The 25382-nt window shown below is 38.3% G+C and overlaps 1 protein-coding gene across 1 annotated transcript; it reads left to right on the top strand.

Annotated features, from left to right (window-relative positions):
• Nucleotides 1-100: 100 nt before the first annotated feature.
• Nucleotides 101-13007, top strand: LOC141431602 (nose resistant to fluoxetine protein 6-like). The gene is made up of 13 exons (XM_074092778.1): nt 101-287; nt 843-1158; nt 1757-1921; nt 4406-4485; nt 4762-4964; nt 6162-6276; nt 6424-6638; nt 6872-7059; nt 8008-8152; nt 8843-9020; nt 10072-10214; nt 11501-11606; nt 11893-13007. Exons 1-13 carry the CDS (start codon nt 134-136, stop codon nt 11985-11987), a joined length of 2103 nt encoding a protein of 700 aa, XP_073948879.1. The 5' UTR covers nt 101-133; the 3' UTR covers nt 11988-13007.
• The last annotated feature ends 12375 nt before the right edge of the window (nt 13008-25382 follow it).

The raw sequence follows: 25382 nt of genomic DNA, 5'->3' as shown, positions 1-25382 counted from the left end.
GATGGCGATACAGCCGAATTGGTACGAGTAGAGGACAAAGATTGAAGCATATCGAAATGGTAAATTTATTTGTCCTACCCTCTTATATCTTATTGAGTAGTTACCTGCAGGCTCACTTATTGTTCGATCATCCATGAAAATGGCGCAGTTCGGGATCAGTGTGTTAATTATTTTTAATATCTTGAAATTAGTAAGTTCGTCCAGTCTTTTCGACGAGGAACTATATAAAAGCGTGTTAGATAATGAGACTTGCACTAGAAATTTGCAAGAAATTAATTTAGTGAAATGTAAGTACCAATTCAATTATTGAGTCTCTCTTTATCCTCAGTCGGTTCCCCATACTTGAGGATTGAGGATCGTGTCGTGACTCCAAAAAAGCCTATCCACAATCTTTTTCGACAAACATCTTTCGCTTAAACATCTCCACATTTACTTTCGTAACATTCACGCATCCAAAGTCATACCACATCCTTATTTTATAAATAACTTAGTTATCATCATCATCATCATACCTATTAGCCGTAGGGCATCCACTGTTGGACATAGGCTTCCCTCAATAGACCTCCAGTTGCCACCATGAGGGGGCGAGGGTTACCAATACTCTCGCCACGCTTGGCAAGCGCAGTTCATGATATAAGATGTAAGGTTGCCTAGAAGACGCTGCGCTGCATCTTTTGGTATTATCCCTCAGCCGGTTACTACGGCTCTCGCGGGAGTAGAGGAGCCGGAAGGACAACATTGTAAAACCGACGCCCCACGGCAAAACTTAGACATCATTAACTTTGAATTGTGTATTAAATGCTTCTAAAAATTGTGTATTAAATGCTTCTAATATCTTTCAGTTTTTGATGCAAGTGGCCTCATTCCTCAAAGCTATTATTTACTCGGGCAAGGCAGCCTCGGCAACTACCACCAGTGCCTCTCCATAGCCGACAAAATAGCAGTATCCAATGAAACCGTGTACGGAAAGTATTGCTTGTTACGAGTAACTGGGTTTAAGCACCGAAATGGGACTACAAATTATCAAAACCACGAAGAATCACCATGGAACTGGGCACTGTCAGAGTTGCAGACAATGGATGATAATTTAAAAACAGCTGAAGATCTCCGACAATTTGGAAGAGATTTGCGTATTATGACAGGAAAAGGGAATTTAAGGTATGTTTCTTAATTGCTACTGTATGTGATTTCATCATCATCATCAGTCAGAAGACGCCCACTGCTGAACAAAGACCACCCCCTTAGAACGCTATAATGAACGACAACTCGCCACTGGTATCCACTGTCAGATACCCAGCGTGGCAGTGTGCGTATGTAACTTGGTGATGTATTTTTATAATTTTAAGTGTAGGTAATGTTTTACCTACGTGATTTTTACAGCATTAAACATTTATTGAATATAGTCTAGTCTTTTCCAAAAAGGGGCGATAACACCCCCTTGTGGGCGCTGTAGGGGCCCAGAAAAAAATCTTCACCTTTGTGATTTTCAAAGTGGGCGTTATACGAAATAGGTTTGGGAACCTCTGGAATATACCATGGAGCGGAGCAGTCGAGACGCCGTGGCGCCGATGTCAATGCGTTTTTCATTCTTTGAGTGATTTTTTATGTCTGGCTCTGGCTATTCGTGATCTCTAAGGATCACTTATCACGTGAACAGTTGCACGAAACAGGAACTAAATAAAAGGTTTACGAGTATATAATATATGTGCGTCTGTATTCGAATATTCTCTATATAGGTACATAACTTCTTTTTTAGATCTAACGCAAAAGGTGGAGTGGCATTAACAGTATGCATACCCAGGAGCTGTACAGTAGAGGGCACGCTTGGAAAGTTACTGGATGGTATAAACGTGTCGTACACCGTCTCTTACTGTAGACTGCCTAATGACAAAATTTTCGACGTTTGGGACTACTTTGCAGTGTAAGATTACTTTATGAACAACGTAATTATAATGTTCCCACACTTAAGTATATCGAAACCTGTAGGTATTGACTCAAAATAATAAATTTTAATCCAGACCTAGATCTACATCTACTTTCTGTAAGGCCTAAATTAAAATGCTGTATTATTTTGAATTGATGCCTTTTGAATCTAGATGTCCGATGTATTACAATTTATGTCGCCGGCACATTAATGATTGTTTAGGTAAATATTTCTTACAAAGTACCGTAGCTGTAGATACCACTTACTTTTAAGCTTTTTAAGGACGTATAACCCATGAAGCCTGATTGCCTGCTAAATCACTTGTCAGTGATCAATCTAATTGAGTCAAACGATACCAAATTTCTAACTAAACTGTCACCGAGTAGACCAAGAGCCAAGAGATCAAGCGTTAATTTACTGAATAAACGTGTATGTTAAAAATTTCATTAGTAATTTTCCGTTTTCTACTTTTTGTTTAACTGTAATGGAAATATTTAATGTCAGATAAGGTAAACGTACGAGTGCTCGTCACTGGCCCAATAGTTGCCATCTTCAGTTTTATGTCATTAGCAATAGAGGCTACATACAACAGGGTGGCATCTATTGGGCATAAGCACGTCGAGCACTCGGACGTTTACCTTAAATGTCAAATTACAAAATTAAAATTAAATCATAATTAAATTAGTAATGAACTAAAACAATTTCCTTGCTCACCCGCGACCTTACGATAGCTAAGCTTATGCAAAATATGCGTGTTCATGCAGTTCCTCCACCTCCACACTGTAAGAACACACATAAATCACACAAACCCATCTATCACCACCACCACACTACACTGACGCGTTTCGAACTCAACCGCATACTTTTGCCACCGACCTACGCTACGCGACAACATTTCCATCCTCACCATTTAGATGGTTGGCGGTCCTCTACTGTGCGTTTTTCCAGAAATTTCCTGCCTCGCACAGCAAAACTCTGAAATGAACTATCGCCTGCGGTATTCCCGGACCGATATGACCTTCAAGTTTTCAAGAAAAGAGCGTACTCCTACCTTAAAGGCCGGCAACGCACTTGTGACTCTTCTGGTGTTGCAGGTGTCCATGGGCGACGGTAATCGCTTACCATCAGGCGATCCGCCTGCTCGTTTTCCCCCTATAGGTACCATAAAAAAAAACCAGAGCTGATCTTCAGAGTGACACAACCGTACACCATGCTACCAGTTGTTAGACCAGTCAGTATTGATATGGACCTCCGCAAAGTACCGTCTGATTCAATAAATTATTTAAATTAGTAAATCAAACAAAAAATAAAAATAACTGTAATCCATATGCGTATCTTCCATACTTAATATTATAAATGCGAAAGTGTTTGTATGTTTGTCCGTCTTTCACGCTGTAACGGAGCGACGGATCGACGTGATTTTTGGCATATATATAGTTTATGGGCCCGAGAGTGACATAGGCTACTTTTTATCCCGGAAAAATGCATAGTTCCCGCGGGAACAGCGAGCGATAACCGAATACCACGCGGGCGGATCCGCGGGAAAAAGCTAGTAATAAATAATTGCGTTGTTATCCTAACTATATATCCATACCCGAGTCTCAAGTCAATACCTTTAATCGTCGAAGAGTTCCGTCCTTCGGAGACGATTCTGGCCGGAACACGACTTTCACTCCCAGATTAGGTTCTGCATTGTCACCGAACTTCCATAAGTACTTATGCCAAATTTCACCCTCAATCGGATACCAGAGGCCATAATGAGGCTATCGCGAATGAATTCGCCGCTAGAGGCGCTAGTGTAGCGTGGGGTTTTTGGGTGAGCTACGCGGGTTTATTTAGAATTAGAATAATTTTGTGAATATTTTGCAATATCTGTAATTAATTATGGCAAATATGCGTTCCGGGGCAATGAATGTCTGTGTTTTGAGACAGTTTTGTCTTTCGGAAACCTTTGTCCTCCCTTTTTTCCGAACAAAACGGGGACTATGCAACGCTGTGGCATGCTCGATATTTATATGGTACGGTTTTAAGGTGTATTAAATATGATTTTAATCTAAACTTTGTTTCCACGCCCGTAATAACAGACTTTCAAAACCATACTTAAAAACCTCACGCAACAGTGCGTCATCTAGTGAGACAAAAAACGATAGTCCTCATTGCGTACGCTTCTGACTCTGGCGCTCGCGATCGCAATCAAATGATAGATTTCGCATACAAAAACTGTCATTTGATTGCGATCGCGAGCGTCAGAAACGTTAGGCGATACGGCCTCAGGAAGAGGTCGAGAAATGATTTGCTAAATTTTAAACCATAACATACTAACATATAAACTACAAGTAGGTATCTACCTACTACATGTAAGCGTTTCAGATTAAATAAGAGCTTGTAAAAATTAGTTTTTCTTTGCAACAAATTATTCATTAAGTGTTTAAAATGTAGACTAACGATTGAGTTCAATACGTGTTTGTGTTATGATTTCAGGATAGCACTCGTTATTTTTGGGATTTTTATTTTAACAAGTACAGGGTATGATCTGTACCAAACCTTCGTACGAAGACAAGGTAAATACTTAGTTCTAAAAACTGCATGCTCCTGCTAACTTTGCATCTAAAAGGCATATTTTTTACGTATACATTTTTAATCTTTGTATTTATAGTTTTTTTTAATGTTCCTCTCTTCATTATCCACAGAAAGTTGCCCACTTAGAAAAAAATATGAATGCTAATGCTTGTTTATTATATGTATGTACTATCCTTCGCTATCTTTGGACATTAGGTTTATGAGATACGATACGAGTAACTTTGCATGTAACATTGCTTTTATCCTATTCCCTCTAGATGTTGCTGAGATAAACAAATTGCTTACTTGCGGATCGGTCTACACAAACACCCGTCGATTGCTGACTTTTAGAACCACTCCCACGTCCATCGAGTGCATAGAAGGCATTAGGGCTCTCTCCATACTGTGGGTTGTGGTCGGGCACAGCGTCGCTCACACTATGATATACAATAGTATTACTAACTTTAAGACTGCCTATGACGTAAGTAATATTCGACTTTGAATTTCTTATGACCATACCTTCTATTCATTATCAAATCTAGGGTTATTTTCCAGGGGGGGGGGGGGCTGGCCTGAATTTTAGTGTGAAGATATCAGTATTACTTATAGAATATCAAATCAGTAGTCCAACATCCTGGGGTGGGCACGGCTCCCCGGGCCCCCCTCTAAATGCTTCTATTGCGAGCGGAGCAGACTCCTTACGAGTTCTTCTAATCGGCTGCATGCATTAAAATGCAGCGAATCGATGCAAGTTACACGAGTTCTTGCAGTGTCTGCTTCGCTCTCAGTGGCCATTAAAGCGACTAAGTACTTACCTACCTAAATCCTAGTTATGTTGTATAGGTACCTTTCGCTTACGCTAATTAAGCAATACCATTACCATGAGTTTACAGTGACCGTACTCGATAGCGACGGTGTAAATTATTTGTAGAGGCGCTGTACAATTCTCCATACAAATAATTTACGCCGTCGCTATTGAGTACGGTCACTGTAAACTCATGGTAGTGGTACAGGTACGCTGTTCCTACACTTCTTTACATCAAAATTTAAAATGCACTGAAAACGTTTAATACTAATTAACGTTAAAAACATTAGGTAAAATTTGAACCAAAGAAGAAGGATTTATTCAGCGTAGTTACAGTATTATTCTTACAACTAAATTGATAGACTAGACCTGAGAAGTTCTAGATATTATGCGATCGTGTTCAATTACGAACACCTAGACCAGTAGTTCCCAAACTTATTTTTCTCGTGGACCACTTTCAAAATTTTACTGGTTTCGGTGGACCCCCTGCTGCTACATTTCTACCACATTCTTAAAGTCGCCAAAAAATAAAAATTGTGTCGCTTCTGAGTTCTGTCCAGTCGCTTGCCCTATTAAAATATTATCTGCTTAGTTGTAGGTAGGTAGCAATGTAGGTAGGCCCTTATAAAAACTATGCTTAACATTTTGGCTCTTTACTATCAAAAGCAGATAAATTTTCGTGGACCCCCATTAACATCTTATGGACCCCCATTTTTTTTCACGCCTACGTAGACCCCCAGCAAGTCTCCCGTGGACCCCTGGGGGTCCACCTGGACCACTTTGGGAATCACTGACCTAGACGGCTAAGTTTTTTGTGTAAACTAAGCATACCTACGTATAGTAGTAAATTGACATCCCACGTCTATGTTGTAGTGGGCCACCCGTATAGATGGAATGTGGCTTGTATCTGCGATACTCTCTGTCGATTCGTTCTTCTTGATGAGTGGCCTTTTACTCGTTTATACGAGTCTCACGAAATTGACTCCAAGTAAGTAGAGTAGAAGATAAAATATGTTTATAAATACATTTATTAATAGATTATTGAGCAATATATAACAAGACCTAGTAGACGTCAATTGCTGAACACAGGTTTGCCCCCTCAACGAACGCCACAATGAGCTACCTTGTTTTTCAGCATCGCTGCGGAAGAATGTCCACTGGTTCTACTTGTACCGACTACTCCGCATGTTCCCTCTGCTGTTCACGATGGTCTTCTTCCAAGCCACGCTGTTCCACCACGTGGGCGACGGTCCTTTGTGGCACGATCTGGCGCCCGCAATACACGCATGCCGAAATTATTGGTGGTCTGCGTTTATACATGCACAAAACTGGATCAACCCCTCTGAAACGGTACCTAAATTATTTTTATAATAAAATCTTACTAATGAAAAAAACGAGCGATACCAAATTTTTCCTGCTTTCCTCTCATGTCTCACTCACTTGTTTATTTTTTTACGGAGATGTTTTTAAGCAAAAATATTTCACTTATTCATATTTTTTTTCCGTCATTCAAAAATTAATGAGCTGTCAAAAATGCGTCTCGGTGGGAATTGACCATAAATTATTATTATATTTCATTCCAGTGCCTATCTCAGACCTGGTACCTATCAGTGGATTCGCAGCTTTATTTGTTAGCGCCATTTGTCCTGTACTGGGTGTTGGGCAACCGTCGCTCTGCTTACAAGAGCCTCGTAGCAGTATTACTGCTCTCGCTCTTCGTTACCACCGTTTACTGCTCTGTGAAAAACTTTATCGGTGTGTCGGTGCTAAGGTAATATGAATATGATTCGTTCAAGATCAGTGCCCTTAGTGTAAGTTTTCAGTTACAAAATTAAAAATCTCTTTAAAATCTAATTCGTATGCAAACACGAACAGCGCCTCTAGCGGAACGTTTGCGATGTTCGTTCGTGTTTCCATACAAATTGAGGTTTTAACGAGAACGAGATCGAGACGTATTTTGTAACCGAAAACTTACACTAGGCATGGATACAGATGTCGTATTCTCAAACGCAGTGACGTTTGCAATCGCATTCACTCTGTAGGTATATCTTGTGACAGAAAGAAGTAGCTACTTAGTGAAAACGATTGTGATTCCAAGTGTGTTAGACAATAATGCCCGATTTCACATTATTCCAGACAAATCGTGCCAGTAGCGATACATTGCGGGGACACAATCCAAACGAGTTACACAAGATCGATCGAGCACCGCAGTGTCATGCTACTGGAACGGTTTTACTGGAATAATGTGTACCGGGCATAAGGCCTCTCATAATCGCATTCACGATTTTTTTCTTTTAAACGTTATGTGACGGTAATAGAATAGAAAGTGGTGGGGAGTTTGAACGCGAGCGCCGGTGCATATAGACGATATCGCCTTTGTATGTGAATGAACTATGCAACCTTTTATTTTGCTATTAAACAACCACACGTGCAAGACAGCTACATCGGTTCGACACATGTGTTTTTTCATGCAGAAACCCGCCATTTTCACAAAGGACTATATAGTTGGTTTATAATAACGTGTAAATTTTCTACCTGTATTTGATTGATAATGCCAAAAAACTTTCTAATGCCACTCACAATAAGCCGAATCTCCAATATGAATGATTTTTGGAATCTTTTTTTGAGCTAGACAACTTGAATGAGTTTGGCAATTTTTTTGTGAATTGTGACGCTCCTGAAAACGAAGATTTGTCAAAAATTGGTATATATATTTCAGTATGATGAATGACGACGCAAAAGTAGAAGATTTTTACAACCATTACTACATCAACACCGTGACAAGATCTCCTGCCTTTTTCGTCGGGATGATGTTCGGCTACTTGCTCCACCTCTGGAAGGAGCATCAGATGAGGATTACTAAGGTAAGTAGGTACTTAACTGTTAAATTTTCTTGCAAGTACGAGTACCTACCTAAAGTATCCTGAAGCGTATGCTTTAGCGTACTCGCTTTCTAAATTAGATACCTACTTTAGCGTAGGTACGTTTTAAGTGCGAGCCAGATTTTAATCAGGAACGCATGGAGGTATCGAATTTAAATTAATATCGAATAAGTACTCAGGTCTTCTACCTCTTCGAGTATTCATCATCATCATGTCAGCCGAAAGACGTCCACTGTTGGACATAGGCCTCCCCCAAACTTCGAGCATTAAAACAATCAAACTTCTAGGTCAACACAATCGAGCGAGATAGATGCAGTCATTAAACAAGAATCTTCAATAAAAATCAAATCTTCTATAGCTAGGGTACTTCCAGTTGTCCTAGAAACTTGAAAATTGGTATGAAGGTAGCTCTAATAAAACCAATAAGAAGTCTGACTGAAATATTAATTTTTTTGTCTGTCAGTCTAGGTACGTCAGTACCTAACCATCTAAAATGACCCCACACTGCGTACATAAAGGTAGGTAGCATCTGTTCTTAGCGACCTAGTCGCGGACGCGTGTCGTGGTCGCTAAGAACGGGATGCTACCTTAATTTAATATGTAGCTCCGAAGCAATATTATTGGATATTCATAGATATCTACATATTTGTAATCCTCGGTGTAAATTTTCAGTGGGTCTTAGTAGTTGGGTGGATCGCATCCATCTCGCTCTTATACACGATGATATACTGCGTGTATCCTGGCGCAGATTTCCCTAGGCCTGTGATCAATTTCCTGAACGCCTACATGAGGCCTATATGGGCGACTGCAGTGGGCTGGGTGGTGTTTGCTTGTGCTTTGGGACATGGAGGTGAGAAGAGAAGAGTTGTAATGAAAGTATCTACTTGGACTGATTGTCGAAATTACATCGCACGAAAATAATTTGTAAAAATCTTTGTTTGCAACAAAACTACATTAAAAATGAAAAAAACTATCATCATCATGATCATCCCAGCCTATATACGTCCCACTGCTGGGCACAGACCTCCTCTCAGATCAAGAGGGCTTGGGCCATAGTTCCCACGCGGGCCCAGTGCGGATTGGGAACTTCGCACGCACCATTGAATCGCGTCGCAGGTTTGTGCAGGTTTCCTCACGATGTTTTCCTTACCGCAAAGCTCGTGGTAAATTTAAAATGTACTTAATTTGAATTACATTATAATATTTCAAATAAAAGTAAAGGTCTCCCGTGTCACGTGGCATATGTTCAGAATCTGTCTAAAATAACGGCACTATTTCGGGATATTAAAATTGCAAAATTATGGCGATCGGTGCCGGTGACCTATTTAGAATAAGAATATCTAGGTATCAGAAGCGAAACTTCGGCAGTTTTCTTATAAACTGGCAAATCTATAATTTAGGTTCAGATAATAACAATGTTGAAAAAATGTTGACAAAAGCTTGGTGTAGGATAGTTGTTTCACACAAACAACTCATTCCTTCCAGGTGTTAAGAACTGTAATTTTCTACTACTTACAAAAAATCTTATTTCAAATTCACCTCTTTTAAGTGGTAGACAGTCGCTATAAGAAATACTACCTACTAACTATTCCTGACCGTTTGCTTTAATGTTTCCTAGGGGCTTTCCTTTCCATTATAGAAGTTTTGTAGTAACGGGTCAAAGGGAAAAAATATCAATGTATGATTTGTGTTTCAGTACCTATCCCTACCTACACAGCAAAGTCATTAACAGTTCTCAAACGCAATCCATTTAACGGAGCCCTATTGCTGTCACTCACGCGTCCGTCTGTCGTCTGTCATCCAGGTTTTACACGTTCACATAACCCTTTGAATAATCAAAGATGTACCGGAACTCTTGCGCAAATCCAACCCGCACTGGCTGGTTTTCTGTCTATTTGCAGGTCCCGTGAACTGGTTCCTTTCTCTCACCATGTGGAAGTTTGTGGCTCGTGTGTCCTACTCGCTGTACTTGGTCCATCTCCCGCTGCAGTTGATTCTGAGGGGGCAGCTCGATACGCCTGTCATGTTTAGCATTCCGCAAACGGTAAGCTACCTATACGTACTTGTAGACAATTTTCATTAAATCTCGTTGGGTTTTGCCGTTCACAACACAGAGCTGAGGCTGTGTTGCCTAACGTTTCTGACTCCCGCGATCGCAATCAAATGATGATGTTCTTGTTTGCAAAATCTGTCATTTGATTGCCATCGCGAGCGTCAGAAACATTAGGCAATACGGCCTCAGGTTACCTACAGTTTGACGTGTCCATAAAGCCACTTGTCTTTTTGTTATTAATTGTTAAATAAACACCAGTGATTACTACAAGAGTTTACTTTTTACCAAATATACACATTCAAGTAACAACCCGTAAAAATCTGGGGGCACTTAGTGCCCCGCCAAGTCGAGCGCGAAGCAAACACTGCCGTACCATCCTTTACTGGAACCATTTCGCAGCATTTTCAGGCCCCTATTTGAGAACCTCTGGATAAGACCAGAAGATTTTGCATCCAAAGATTTTGCAAACCTTACCAAACAATCCAAATATAAAATACCGATACCGACCATAAGAACTACATTTACGAGGCGATTGCCACCTACTCCCATACATTCATTTACAATAAAGCATGTAAGCATATAAGAAATAAATATGAAAAAGTTATCCCAAAAAAAATCTCAAAACTTGGTTGATGACTTAGCTACGGTGAAACTGAGGAGATTTTTGCAGGCAGCCTGTAATTAAATTTACACACATAAATATATACACACACACACACACACACACACGCACACACGCGCACGCACGCACGCACGAACCGTACTGTGTAGGGCATCATTGGATAGGTCTTTTAAAACCATTAGGGGTTTGCTGAGACGATTTTTCGATTCAGTGATTTGTTTGCGATCGAGCGTCCCCCCCCTCTAAAACAGGTGGGTGGAAAAATTTGAAAAAAATCAGGATGGTAGTAAGTATATCAAAGTTTGATAGGTAATTTGATAATCAAACTTACCAGTAAAAGTATAACGGCTAAGTTTGCTTGAGAATTATTAGTAGTTTAAGAGTAAATAGCAGCCTAAGTTATAAAATATACCTAAACTTGGAAGATTCCGTATAAAATACGAAATCCTTGAAAAATATTACTTAATTTTTTCGTAATGGCTACGGAACCCTATTTTGGGCGTGTCCGACACGTTCTTGGCCGGTTTTTTTTAATAATATTATTGTGTAAGTACCTACGTTGGTGTCGTTGGTTGACAATGCAAGTAAAGTCAGCAAAAAAACTCGTATTTTATACGTTTTTTTTTTATTAAAAACTTATTATTTTAAATTTCAGTTTAACGCAATACACGCAGATTTGGTGGTTTCTATGTTTGCTGCAACCGCGCTGTGCATTCTGGTAGACGCGCCTTTTTCAACTATACAGAAGATTATGGTTCCAGGTAATGTAAAGATCTCTAGTTACAAAAAATTTTGGCACACTTTGGCTGAGGTATATATTGCAGATGCTTTAGAGTTCTAAGCGTAACTTAACGATATATTTTCCTACAAAAATATGGAAGCGTACAAGAACGACCTGAGGGTCTTTGCGTAACGTTTCTGACACTCGCGATCGCAATCAAATTTTAATGACAGTTTTCGCATACAAAAGTTGTCATTTCATTGTGATCGCGAGTGTCAGAAACGTTAGACCATACGGCCTGTTTAACAAAATTAATAACTTTACAGATACCTGGCTTACAACGGCACCTGCACCGCCGCCGGAAGAAGTACAAGAAGTAGAAGTGCAAATAGAACCTGAGGCCGAAAGTTTGGTAGATTAAGTTCGTATAAGTTACCAAATTAAATGGTTCAATTCATGATTACAAGTCAGGATCGAAGCTAGTCGAACTGTTCCTGACTTATTAGCATGAGTTGAACCGTTAATTTTGTATTTTTTTCAAATTGTCACACGAAAGCTTACACATAAGTCATATAGCGATCAAAAGCTTGCGTTCGTCAATATTTTTGCATTGCATTCTTAATCGTCACATTTCGCCAACATACAATTGTTTATATACGATGTCCGAAGATCAGTACTAGTTATTTTATAAATAGTTACAGTGCAGATGTAAATAATTATTATTATCAATAGGGCAAAAAGTCTGCATGGCCGCGATCTCCTTGTTTCTGCGTAAAACGGGATCAAACCTCTTAATATCGGTTATCTCGATATTATAATCATAATTACGCTGCCTCTGACGTACATGCGAGTGTCCCGTGGTTTAAATCAAGGTTCGAAACATAAACATAATGTTGGAGTAGAGATTCCAATTCTAAAGGCATCAAAATCCGTTTCATTGCTTAGGATTCCGTAGTCCTACTAGGGAGGGACACTTATTAGTTTCGCTATTTCCGTCCGTCCACCCATCCGTCAACGGCTTAACTTACTGTTAGTGCTAGAATGTTGTAACTTTGCAAAAGTATAATTCTAAACAAAGTACCTATTAAAGTATTAAAATGTGGACGTAAATATTTGATAAGACTAGTTAGTCGAAATAATGAAATAAATATGCATACGATGTCGATGCACCCACCTAAGTATATTCAGATTGTTTTAATTGAATTTTGGTAATTCACAAAACAACAAATATTATGAGAAATTAGACTAAGTATTAATTATAGAAGGTATATTATTATTTCTTTATTATGCATGCATTGTTTACGAAAAGGGCCGTTTATGTGTCCAAAAAATATGCAAGTTCAAATTTTAATCTAATATATTATGAATTATTCTAATTTTTTAATCAATTAATATGCTGCCTATATTTTCTAAGGATAAATACTGGACAATAAATTTTAATGATTATTTATAAGTAGAGTTTTTTCTTCTTCAGTTCAAATTTTATTCATTAAGCGTAAATATGGATCGGTATGGAAACATATTTTTTACGGCATAATTTTTTACAGAGTAGTCCGATTTTCATAATTCTTTTTTAATTGGATAGGGTATACCTTGAAGTTGGTATCATATAAATTAAAAACTTTTTAACAAAAAAATTAAACCGCCGAAAAAACCAAAAAGCAAAAAATAATAAACCTTTTTCTCCTTTCTCTCCTATTTAACCTTAATCTAGTACTAGTTTGAAGTCGGTGCCTCAGCACTAGAGTAGCCATAGTTATGGTCATATAAAAAATATATATAATAATAATAATAATATAATAATCTGATAATATAATAATATTTATTTCAGATTAAAAATCCATAGCTTTGTTAGTAGATACAGTCACTCTTATAGACTAAGGGTTAGTAGTACAGTACAAGTCCTATATAAACGACTTATACGCGTCGTCTTGAGAACCTCCTCCGTTTTTTTTTGTCGGTTAAAAAGTGTCACTATGTTAGCACCACTAAGTACCTTGATTTAACATTCATGATGTCAGAAACTGTCATTTTAGGAACAGCGGGGTCCGCGATTTCGCACATATTTTTTGGAATTTTCTAAAAGAATTTTCAATCAGAATTTCCGGCTGATTAGTTTTCTGACATAAATAATAAATGTATCGCGAGTTCTTAAAAAGTCCTCCGAGTTTCAACGTGTAGATGTGACAGCTTATATGTTCAAGAGAAAACCAAAGGTAAGTATTTTTAAGTTCTAACGGCGTTATTCCATCCACATCTGTAGTTCTAACCACTGTCTAGTCTACTGTGCTCTGTAAAATTGTGGTAAAACGAGAGAAAGAAGACCATATTATGCAAGATTCTTCTAGCAGTTGTTGCGTAACAAAGACTAGTTAAAATAAGTATACTCGTAGGTATTTATAATTGCCACACGTTTATCAGAGTATCAGACCCATAGCCATGTATCATGCAGTGACTGATATTTGTGTTCGTGATAGCGTACGTCAATCAATAATTGTTTTCGCTTGAAATCGAGTGCAGCTAATGAATGTTTAAATTGTTAAATAATGACTTATAGGGGTATTTTATCTGGAACTGCACTTGCGCAAATCGAAGAATACTTAATCATTAACAAGTTAATACAAGGTGGGCCCTGTAACAGGAGCAACAAATTAAACCACAGCTTCCACTCTTCATCTTGAGCTAATTTAGTTCTATAGCTTTTAAACATAACGTGTATTATGATTTTTATTATAGTTTAAAGTTTAATTGGACAAGCCATGTATTGCGAAATACGTCATTTTGTTACGTAACGGGCGATGTCATCTAGGCTATTGGATGCTGTAGGTACATTGAAAATATCGTTTAATTTGTTTGGAATAAACATGCCTAATGGTAAAACTACTTAATTTTTGAAATTTGCAGAAATAAAGTAGTTCCATTTGGGTAGCAGACCTAACCAGTGTTATAAAATTTTAAGATAAGGTAGCTTTAAGATTATGAAGAACTAACGATTGCCCGCCACTTCGAAAGAGCTTGGATAATAACTTAACCAACTTAAGGAAAGTTGAAAACCCCCCCACACTGTCATATGTTACAAAGCTCAATATCTCAAAAACGGTTGGACCGATTTTAATGAAAAATATGTAAACAAGAACTACAGTAAGGAAACACGATTTTAAAGGCCTGGTCAAGGTACCTATATAAAAAACCTGACGCGAGTGCAGCACTTCTTCGTTTTATATTGCAACATTCTTTACACTTAATAGGATACCTACGAGTCATATTGACAATAGTGTCGGTGATGTTATTTAAAGGAATATTTTCTAATCCCTCAGACTTTTTCTATGACAAATACTTTTATACATTGTGTATTATTTTCCCTTCCAAGGCTATGTTTAATCATCGGCATTTTAACGTACAAAAACACAAAATAACACTTTAAAATACCACGCGCAAACAACGAACAGCAGAAGACGTATTACAACGCAAGAAATTAGTTCTATTGGTTTTCCGCAATATGACGAGGTTTTTAGGGTTGCGTAGCCAAATGGCAAAAAACGGAACCCTAATGGATTCGTCATGTCTGTCTGTCTGTCGTCCGTATGTCACAACCACTTTTTTCCGAAACTATATGAACTATATTGTTGAAACTTGGTAAGGAGATGTATTTTGTGAACAGCATTAAGATTTTCACACAAAAATAGAAAAATAACAATAAATTTTGGGGGTTCCCAATACTTAGAACTGAAACTCAATTTTGTTTTATAATTCTGGTCAGCCTTTACGTAAAAAACTGTCTTACGATGCCACAGACAGACAGATATTGGCGTCAACCTTAAACCACCCCTCTGTTAAAAAGTAGCTTTTGTCAATCAGCAGCTTTTGATTACCAAAATGTTTTATAACAGCCGATTCAGTAGTTGGCGTTTTCAAAAAAAAGTGTAAGTACCCTTTCTTTTTTTTTGAAATTTCCTACTCAGAATCAAGAGCACAATCGATTCCGATAGTATAAAAAATTTCCCAAAAAAAAGTCAGTTTTGCGACATTTTTTTCATACACTCATTAGGTATGGGCGTGACAAAACTGACTTAAAATTTTGTATGAAAAAATGGGAACATTTTTTTTTAAAACGCCCAGTTATAGAGTTGTCCCCTACACCACAGAATAGACAATAGTACATGTCCTAGACACACATAAACAAGCATTATCGTGAGGTAAGAATTTTTGTAAAGGCGCTGGCTCTCCGTAGGGCAATTTAATTACCCTAACATGAGTACCTACTAGTAGTCCCGGCCTTGGGGTAGAGCAAAAGGAGCAGTTGCTCTAGGCGCCAGATAGCAAGGGGCGCTCATTTCCAGTTCCCAGTGCAAAATAAAACTATGATTGCGCCTTTTGAGAGTCTCGGAAGCAATGTAGACAACCCGGCTTATTACTCCTATAATGTACCTATGTCATACGGTACCTATTACTTATGTAGTTTACAAAAAATATTTTTTTCTAATGTCCCCCAAATAATAATGGTGGTCACAATGTTTATTTAATTGCTGTACCTACACGTCCATCCATCCTTGAGACTTAGATAATAATAATGTTACAACAATGTTAAAAATCGGCTGTGACAGACGATTCAGATTCCGTTTTTTTTTCTTTTAACGTACCTACAATAATCCTAAAAATTGGTGTTTCGGCAATTAATTAAAGTCTAGTCTAGCTAGCGATCACTGGACCGCTGTGGTAGCGGAGGATCAAGGTAAAGAGTTCATTGATGGGGCCTCCGCAAAATAACCGAAGCCGTGGTGGCCTAGTGGTTTGACCTGTCGCCTCTCAAGAAGAGGGTCGTGGGTTCAAACCCCGGCTCGCACCTCTGAGTTTTTCGAAATTCATGTGCGGAATTACATTTGAAATTTACCACGAGCTTTGCAGTGGAGGAAAACATCGTGAGGAAACCTGCACCAACCTGCGAAGCGATTCAATGGTGCGTGTAAAGTTCCCAATCCGCATTGGGCCCGCGTGGGAACTATGGCCCAAGCCCTCTTGTTCTGAGAGGAGGCCTGTGCCCAGCAGTGGGACGTATATAGGCTGGGATGAATATTATATTCCAAAAAAACGTTTGTCCAAAATTACACTTCCCACACGAACCAACCACAAAAACCAACTGCTACCATAAAAGTAGGTTAGGTTAGGTTAGGCAGACCTAGGAGGAGATGGCGGGACGACCTGGACCGATTCCAGTCAGATTGGCAAGAGCTGGCCAAAAGTAGAGACGAGTGGAATAAGAAAGGGGAGGCGTTTGCCCTGCAGTGGGACACATTATAAGCTATTAAAAAAAAAAAAAAGGATTGGTTAGAACTGCGTCCCCCATAAAAACGAACTGCTCAGAAAAGTAGGTTTGGTTAGGTTAGTGCGTCCCCCCACAGAAACGAACTGCTACTAGAAAAGTAGTTTTTTTTAAAATTTATTTATAAACCATAATAATTTTACAATTAAAAGAAAATTTCATATCAGTAGGGCTACTACGAAACTCGAAACCCGAAGTTCGTATCGTACCGTCCCTCTCGCTCTCGTATTAAATAGTATAAGTGTCAGAGGGACCGCACGACACGAACTTCGAGCTTAGAGTTTCGTAGTAGCCCTGCAGGCCGGTGCGAGCATATATTTTGAGCCTCTTGCCGTCGACCGTAAGTTGCAGTTAGCACGGCAAAATCTTAACATTATGGCAATAGCACAGTTTTATTGGTCGATAGGGCCCTAATGTGGAGTAAGGGAGATTTCCAGAACGCATGCCATAGGCCCTATGGCATAGGGCCAACATATGGGTTTCACTATTCCGGGAGTGTGTATACGCTCATTACCCGACTGCCCGAAGGAGGGTTATGTTTTTCGAGCGTATGTATGTATTGTATGTGGGTATGTATGTCCATTTCTTTGGCCATCGCTGCAGCCTAAACGGCTAGACGGATATTAACATATGAGGTATCATTGGATTCGTCATAAATGTCGGAGTGACATATAATATTTCAATATGGCGTCTGCGAAAAAAAATATGGCGGAGGAATGAAAACAAATATTTTGTATTGTAATAATATGGGTATCAAATGAAAGCTAATAATTAGCCTATTCTAAATATATATGGGTTATAATACTTTTAATCTACCGTTTTCACATAAATATTAAAAAAGTGTAAAATAAAACATTAAATTTAAAAAATCAAAAACCCTACTGCCAAAACTAAAAGGAAGAAAATAAGCCTAGTGGTCAGAACTCTGTTAAGTAGCTAATTTAAAGTTCAACAGTCGGGACCCATTACTAAGGGGCTGTTTCACCATCCATTGATTAGTGTTAACTGTGTGATGCCGTCTCTATTTGTTTTGTTCGAATAGACAGAGACGGCATCACATTTAACGGTCGGTTAACGCTAATCAATGGATGGTGAAACAGCCCCTAAGAGTTTTTGAGCGTCAAGCATTTAACGGGTTTTTAGATTTTTTTTTAATTTAGGGGCTGTTTCACCATCCATTGATTAGCGTTAACCGGCGGTTAAATGTGATGCCGTCTTCGTCTATTCGAACAAAACAAATATAGACGGCAATGCCAGTTGAACTTTAGACTTGAAATTTTGAACATTATGCCATGCAATATTTTGGGAAGAGTACTTTGTGCCAAACGATACATTTGACTACTTGGTAATATGAAACATGACTAAGTAATTATTTTTGAAACAATAATTAGCCCAAAAAAAATACTAACCGTAAAATTGCGATAAGTTTTAGGAAATGTTTTTTTGCCAAATGATAATTTGAGTAAAATATTTTGGGATGTGATACTTTGGGAAAAGTTTTTTGCCCATACATTAGTAATCCGGCCGTATCTTCATGGGACGCTAACTTGACGCACACCAAATGTGTTGCACGTTGGACAGCACGAGGATACACTTATCTCGTGAACATAACGGCAGAATTCTTTGAATAAGTAGGTAAACAATTCTATAAATTAGGTAAGTATCGTACATGTAGGTATCTAAACATTCATGGACGTAATATACGATAGCCTCGACTCGGGGTCGCCAGATGATGTGGACGGAGGGAAATTTAATTCATGTTTTCGTAAACAACGGCAGCGCCATCTTGTCTGAGTTCAGACTCAATATTAAACCTGTTTTTGTTCGCTGATTTGTCAATCACTCGAGTCAGAATTGAACAAGTCAGAGAAATGGTTTTTACAATCGTACCTAACTGTAAAAATACCATCCAGAATAGTGGATTAAATTGTGTTGAATTTGAGATTCGAGTAGAGTAGGAGAAAATTACTGCAGTTCATTTTAACAGCAAGTCATAAATCTTTGTTGAGTTGTAGTTTCTAGTCATTACCTACACAGATATCTACATAGTTGAATAATGGTATTTTTACACATGGGATTTAAAAATGGTACCCCAGCTCACGAAGTTAAGTTTGGCATGGTTTGACTTATTTACGGGCGTCAAGTGAACTTTGTTTAATAAATGAGTGCAGTACGTTAATATTACATTTACACTCATAAAGTTTACTGTTCACGAGCCGAAGAGCGAAGCTGCATGAAAGACGAATTCACAGGTAAGTAGTTAAGTCTGTCCGCATACAAAACTGCATGAAGTCGGCAGAGAAGCGTATGATCCATGCGTATACCTATAGAGACACATATTGTACTCGTTAATTATAGGCATGGGTGTTTAAAGATACTCCGTGGAAAGCGAGCCTTATAATTTGAGAGCCACATTGTTACATTTCGCAGGCTGGAAAATCAGTTGGTAATATCATAGTAAAATATGTAATATTGAACCAACTGAATGTTGGCCCACTGGGAAACGTTTATTTACAGAAAATGCCAGTGATTGATATCGCATTGCTTGACAAAGGTATTCATTATGAAACATACGCTCAACGACTTTAATTCATGAGCCACTATGGAACCATTTCACTGTAAACGTCATAGTGACATCGTATTAGGTAATTAACAAGGAAAATCGTAATGATTTTTCATTTGAAAAGGATCCATGGTGGCTCATGACATGAATTAAAGTCCTTAACGCGTACAGTGCGAACGTTCCACTGTGCGTCAGGTTGGGATGAGATGATTTTAATACTTACCTTTAATACCTAGGTAAGGTACTAAGGTAAACGTACGAGTGCTCGTCACTGTCCCAATAGTTGATATCTTAGATACCGAAAATACAAACTGAAACATAGATACACAGAAAAAATAGAAAAAGAGACCAGCGCTGGGAATCGAACCCAGGTCCTCAGCATTCCGTGCTGCGTGCTATACCCCTATACCACCACTGGACAGGAACAGGAGTACCATAAATGACCGTAAAAGTAACAAAATTTGGAGTTGAAATAAAAAATACAAAAAGACTCCAAAAACAAATCTTAATTTGATATCTTACATTTTATGTCATTAGCAAAGAAGTGGCAGCAGAGTGTCATCTATTGGACATTAGTGTGTCATGCACTCGGGCGTTTACCTAGGTAGGTATGTCAGAAAATAAGAAATGAGCGTTTTTCGTTACGACATTATGTGAAGCATGGTCGATGAAAATTAGTACTCAAATGTTTGTTTGAGAATAAACAACAAACAAACTAGTCGCGTCCATGATCTCGACTATTTGAAGCTGTGATTTAAAACGTTGAGCAAATGAAAAATATTTACTTAGCTCGTAAATGGCCTTAATGGTCAGCACAGTGCTGCAAATTTTGTTTTTACATTCGAACGCAATGAAAACAGGTAGGATTCTATATGAGAGATGAGTATCCGTAGAGTCCTCATAACTCAACAGATATCTATTGCTGTGTTGTGGAAAAGACGCTTAAATTATTGGAATATCACCGCGAAGATTAGCAAAGATAAGCGAACCGTTTCTATTGCTTCAATTAACATCAGAAAAACGTAGAGCACACGGGGGATATTAGCGAGACTCGTGGAAATATACTATTGTAAAAGATTCGATGAATCATGCTATTTATAATGTAATGTAATTGTAATGTGATAATTGTTATATTTTCTTACCCGTGCGTCACTATAATGATCATTGATCATGTAAAGTTTAGGGTTTGTTCTCAGGTATATTTTTGCCAGTGTGATAAGAATATATAAATGAAGATAAAATATAAAGACATTAAATAATTTATTAAATCAGATATTGCGTATCCATTAATTAAAACCGAAACTGATTATTAGTTTAGTTCATAAAGGCGAGTAACTTAAAAATGTAAAAAATTGGATTGACTCGCGAACGTGGCCATAATAGTTGTTCACTTATAAACAGCGCAACTAACCTGATGCAGATCAGATGCTACTCGTAACAGGTAATCGGCATAATGGGCCGTACCTTGTGTGTAATTGATGGTCGACATCGGATCAAACTAGGTCGACTCTTTCAATGTAAATTCACCTGCTATGGTATGGTACGGCTATTCTTTTAAAGAAATAAAGCGCATCAACATCGTCAATAGCTTGTGCTTTTTTGTTATGAGAGAGAGATGCACTTTAATTTCTGAGCTACTCCATCCATTGCCATCAATAATTAAAAATCATATTTTGTTAAGTAGGAGCAGGAAAAGGAGTACTTTGAGTTCCGTCTTAGATGATTAATATGCCGACTCTGACGTATCTGTCGACGCCAAAACTTGCTCCTTCGGAAGGCGAAAGCGAAAAAGGCTGGAAAACCAAAATTTGTCATAATTGGAAAATTTGAAAACCCCCGACATTATTATAGCTATGAAACACCGCCAGGACACTCGCTTTCACGTAAAGAATACCGCATCGAAATCTGTCTATCTGTTTGAAAGATACGATGTCACAGACAGACATTGGCGTCAAATTTATAACACACCACCCCACTTTTTGCATCGGGGGTTAAAAATACGGTAGCAAAAGCGCAAAAATAACTGATCAAATAAGAAATCATATGAGGGTTTCGGACGTTTCTTTTTGCTATTATACCTAAAGGCGATATAAAACCAGATTAATCTATTCACTGAATTCGGATCAAATTTACATTTGATTCTTACTTAGAATCGTGACCCTCTGCTGAAGAATTTTCACAGAAATTGGTTTAATCCGGGAGGATAAAATACATAATCGCACCTTCAGAATTGTACTTACTGGATTCAATTCAAAATAATGTAATTTCAATAATAAACTTTTTGCACCAAAACAACTAGGTCTGAAGGTGCGCTATGTACTAACTAACTAACGGATAAGATAATGAAGACTCGAAATCTTAACATTTTACAGGTCTCGTGTTTACTACTTATTACTTTGGCATCAAATCAATCATCTAGGTCTAGGTAGTAGTTGATTCGTCTCTAAACATTACCTGACAATCTAGGTAAGGAAGCAGTCAGTTTATGCTTGATGAGAGCCGACACAAAGTCACCGGTGTAGCGGAGTATGAAACAAAATTCAATGAGGGAGATTGGTCACAGAGTGTTCTTAACTACGACAGAGTAGCCATAAGTAGGTATCCATTTAATAGCAATAACTTCCGTCAGCAGTGTTTACGGACAACTATGACATCGGGGATTTAAAAAAAAGGGCTTATATTGGGGCTTATACTTTCTTAAAACGTAAACGACCAATGACTCTCCTTGAATAGTTGGTAGGTACTCTAGGTACTCATGGGTGTTGGTGATCATTTCCCATCAGATGACGATGATTGATTGATTGACTTTTTTTAATGATGCAAAGTTGCAGCACCTGGAATTTACTCGTATATTGTGCCCTGGAGCGATGGTCATGTTTATAACCCCTTCACCTTTAAAGGCGAATTTGAAAATATTTTGCAGATGATACAAACACGTGTGGTCAACAACCACAGGCCGTATTGTCTAACGTTTCTGATGCTCACGATCGCAATCAAATTACAGTTTTTGTATGCGAAATCTGTCATTTGATTGCGATCATGTCATTTGCATTTTGAATGAAACAACGAAACTATTTAAAATTTGTGTTAACTTCTATGATAAAAAAATAATACATACCGCTAATAAATGTACCTACATGTAGGTATTTTTAGTCCATTTGTGTTCAAAATACCGAAAAACGTGTGTTACGATTTGACCGTTAATTCAAACCTTAAATTAAATGTAGTATAGGTCGTAACATACTATTCAGTGCGTGCCATGTCCGGTTTTAGAATAGGATTGGACCCATCGCTTCTCGTGGGTATCCATCGTAAAAGGCGACTATAGGCCTGAGGCCTTATGTCTAACACACTTGGGATCACAATCGTTTTCACCACTTAATTCTACTACACGCTATAAGACAAAGGTAGAAAGAGATGGCGAATGCGATTGCGAGCGTCAGTGCGTTAAGCCCGGTTTAGAGTTTAGACTTGCAAGGAAAATCGTGCAATTTATTGCATTACATTGCGAAGCGGTAAAGCGAAGGAGTTTGTGGTGGTCAATCGAGCGCCGCAATGTAATGCAACTTGCACGATTTTTCTTGCAGGTCTGAACTGGGCTTTGGACAAAACGGTCTCTGATGTGAGAGTGGCCTCAGGCTCCAGGACTGCTGCGGTGGGAAAGGCAAGGAAACCAACCACACTAATTTTCCCAAAAAAAAGTCATAATGAAGGTACTACTGATCCTTAACGGACAACTACGACCACGTCATGAGTGTAATTACTTAGAAGAGATAACACCATGCTTCACGTACGGTCAAAGGAAAAGTCACTACAATTTTCCTTGTTAATTAATGCGATGTCACTAAGACGTTTACTGTGAAATGGTTCTTCCATTGGTGACTCATAAATTAAAGTTCTTGACCGTACCTATCTAAAGAAGACATTATTATATTTATTATGTACTATAATTAATATATTGGAATCGAATAATGCAGTTTCAATTAAGTATAAAACTTAACACCACCTGAGCATAGTATACCTAATAGTTGACAAGGATCTATATGTTGCTAAAGATTCACTAAAAATTTGGTGAATAAATTTTAATAGTCTCGCTAGTCTACGCGTTCCACTAACACATTAAATTCATAAGTAAGATAGCAATATTAATGATTACAAATAATAAAACATTTATTATGAATGAACCATCTGTATCCAAACAATTCATGGCAGCCACGTGGGTTGCGCGTGCGCCGCACGCACGGGGCATGCGCGCCGCCCCTCACTCCTGCGTGGAAATACGGAAAAACAACTCCGTCCGACTATTCCTGTCACGATCGAGATACGGCTGATCTTAGACTGCGCATGATTATGGTGGAATTAATGCGGATACAGCTGACCTATAAAGTAAATGATGTCGTGACGTGACGTGTGACGTATGATATTTATCTATATTAATAATTTCGTCAAGGGGTACGGTAGACTCGAACGAAATGCACATCAAATTAAAGAGCGTAAAAAATTAGTCAATCCGAGTCGACAACTTGTAGGCGGAAAATTCAGATTATCGAGTATTTTCAATATAAACTTGAATAAATTACTAAGTATATAATGGCGTTGCGAAGTAAACATGTCAAAGTCATCACATCAAAGTGGCATTAGTGTCACGTCATCACGTGCCACAGGTGTCACAGATTCGTCGATTTTCATCAGATCGATCGTACAGACGAATCGTACCGTATATGGGTTGATTATGAGAGAGACATCATAGTTATTTGGGAAAATAAGATTTAGGAGAACTATCTACTGGTGAAATACCGATACGCAGGTAAGCCGTTAAAGTGTTTGTGATAATAATTAAGGCTGGGAATATACGTAATAAAGATATAGATTTTTCGATAAGTACGACAGTCTTTACTGGCAAAAAAATTTTCAAACATATTATTATGAGTCCACATTTTACCCGAGCGAAGCCGGGTTTTCATCTAGTGTATGTATAATAGAGTAGAACCTCTCGTTGAACTAGTGTTTAATATAACAGTATCTTTGCGCTGGACACAAAAAATAAAAAATATCAAACTTTTATTCTGAAAGTAGGCCGCAAAGAGCTCTTTTACATTTCAACTAACTATTGAACTAGATATTTATGTATTAATTGATACCTAGCAGGTTACTCTCTATCAGTTGACTGACCCCTATTAGATGATTCTAGATTCTCATGTAAGACAAAGAGTTGTTTGTGTATTGGTCTCGATCCATCTATGACCAAGAAAACAGAGATGTTGATCGTTGGGCAGACATTCTTTACCAACGATCAATACATAAATAACGAGTATACACACACTTTGCAATGTCTGCCATTGACATACGTAAATTTTTTGGTGTGTAGTATAAGTAACCAACTTCCCAACCGGCACTGGGCCCGCGTAGGAACTTCAGTCCAAGCCCACTTTATCTGAGAGGGAGGAGGCTAGTGCTGAGCAGTCTGACGATATAGGCTGGGATGGATGAATGGAGTAGGTCTAGGTACCTAAACATGGGTTTTTTTAATAAAAATCTTTTACTGTAGTGTAGATAACAAAAAATCTAAAAAGTCGTGGTAGCCTAGTGGTTTGAGTCAAACCGTTTGACCTGTATCCTCTCAAGCAGAGGATCGTAGGTTCGAGCCTGAGCTCGCACCTCTGAGTTTTAACCGACTTTAAAAAAGGAGGAGCTTCTAAGTTCCAATGTTTGTATTTTTTTTCTATGTATGTTCACCGATTACTCAGTCAATTATGGACCGATTTTCAAAATTATTTTTTTTATTCGAAAGAGTATTCTTCTGAGGTGGTCCCATTGTCACCAAGTCAAGATCTGATGATGAGACTATAGGGAAATCGAGGGCAAACCTCAAATTTTATAGGCACACCTATGGCGATTTTGGCATTCAGAAAGCATCATTTGGTAACCTGGAC

This window comes from Choristoneura fumiferana, chromosome 10, assembly GCF_025370935.1.
Source record: "Choristoneura fumiferana chromosome 10, NRCan_CFum_1, whole genome shotgun sequence".
NCBI classification, from domain to species: Eukaryota; Metazoa; Arthropoda; class Insecta; order Lepidoptera; family Tortricidae; genus Choristoneura; species Choristoneura fumiferana.
This window is presented reverse-complemented; position numbering and strand designations above follow the sequence as displayed.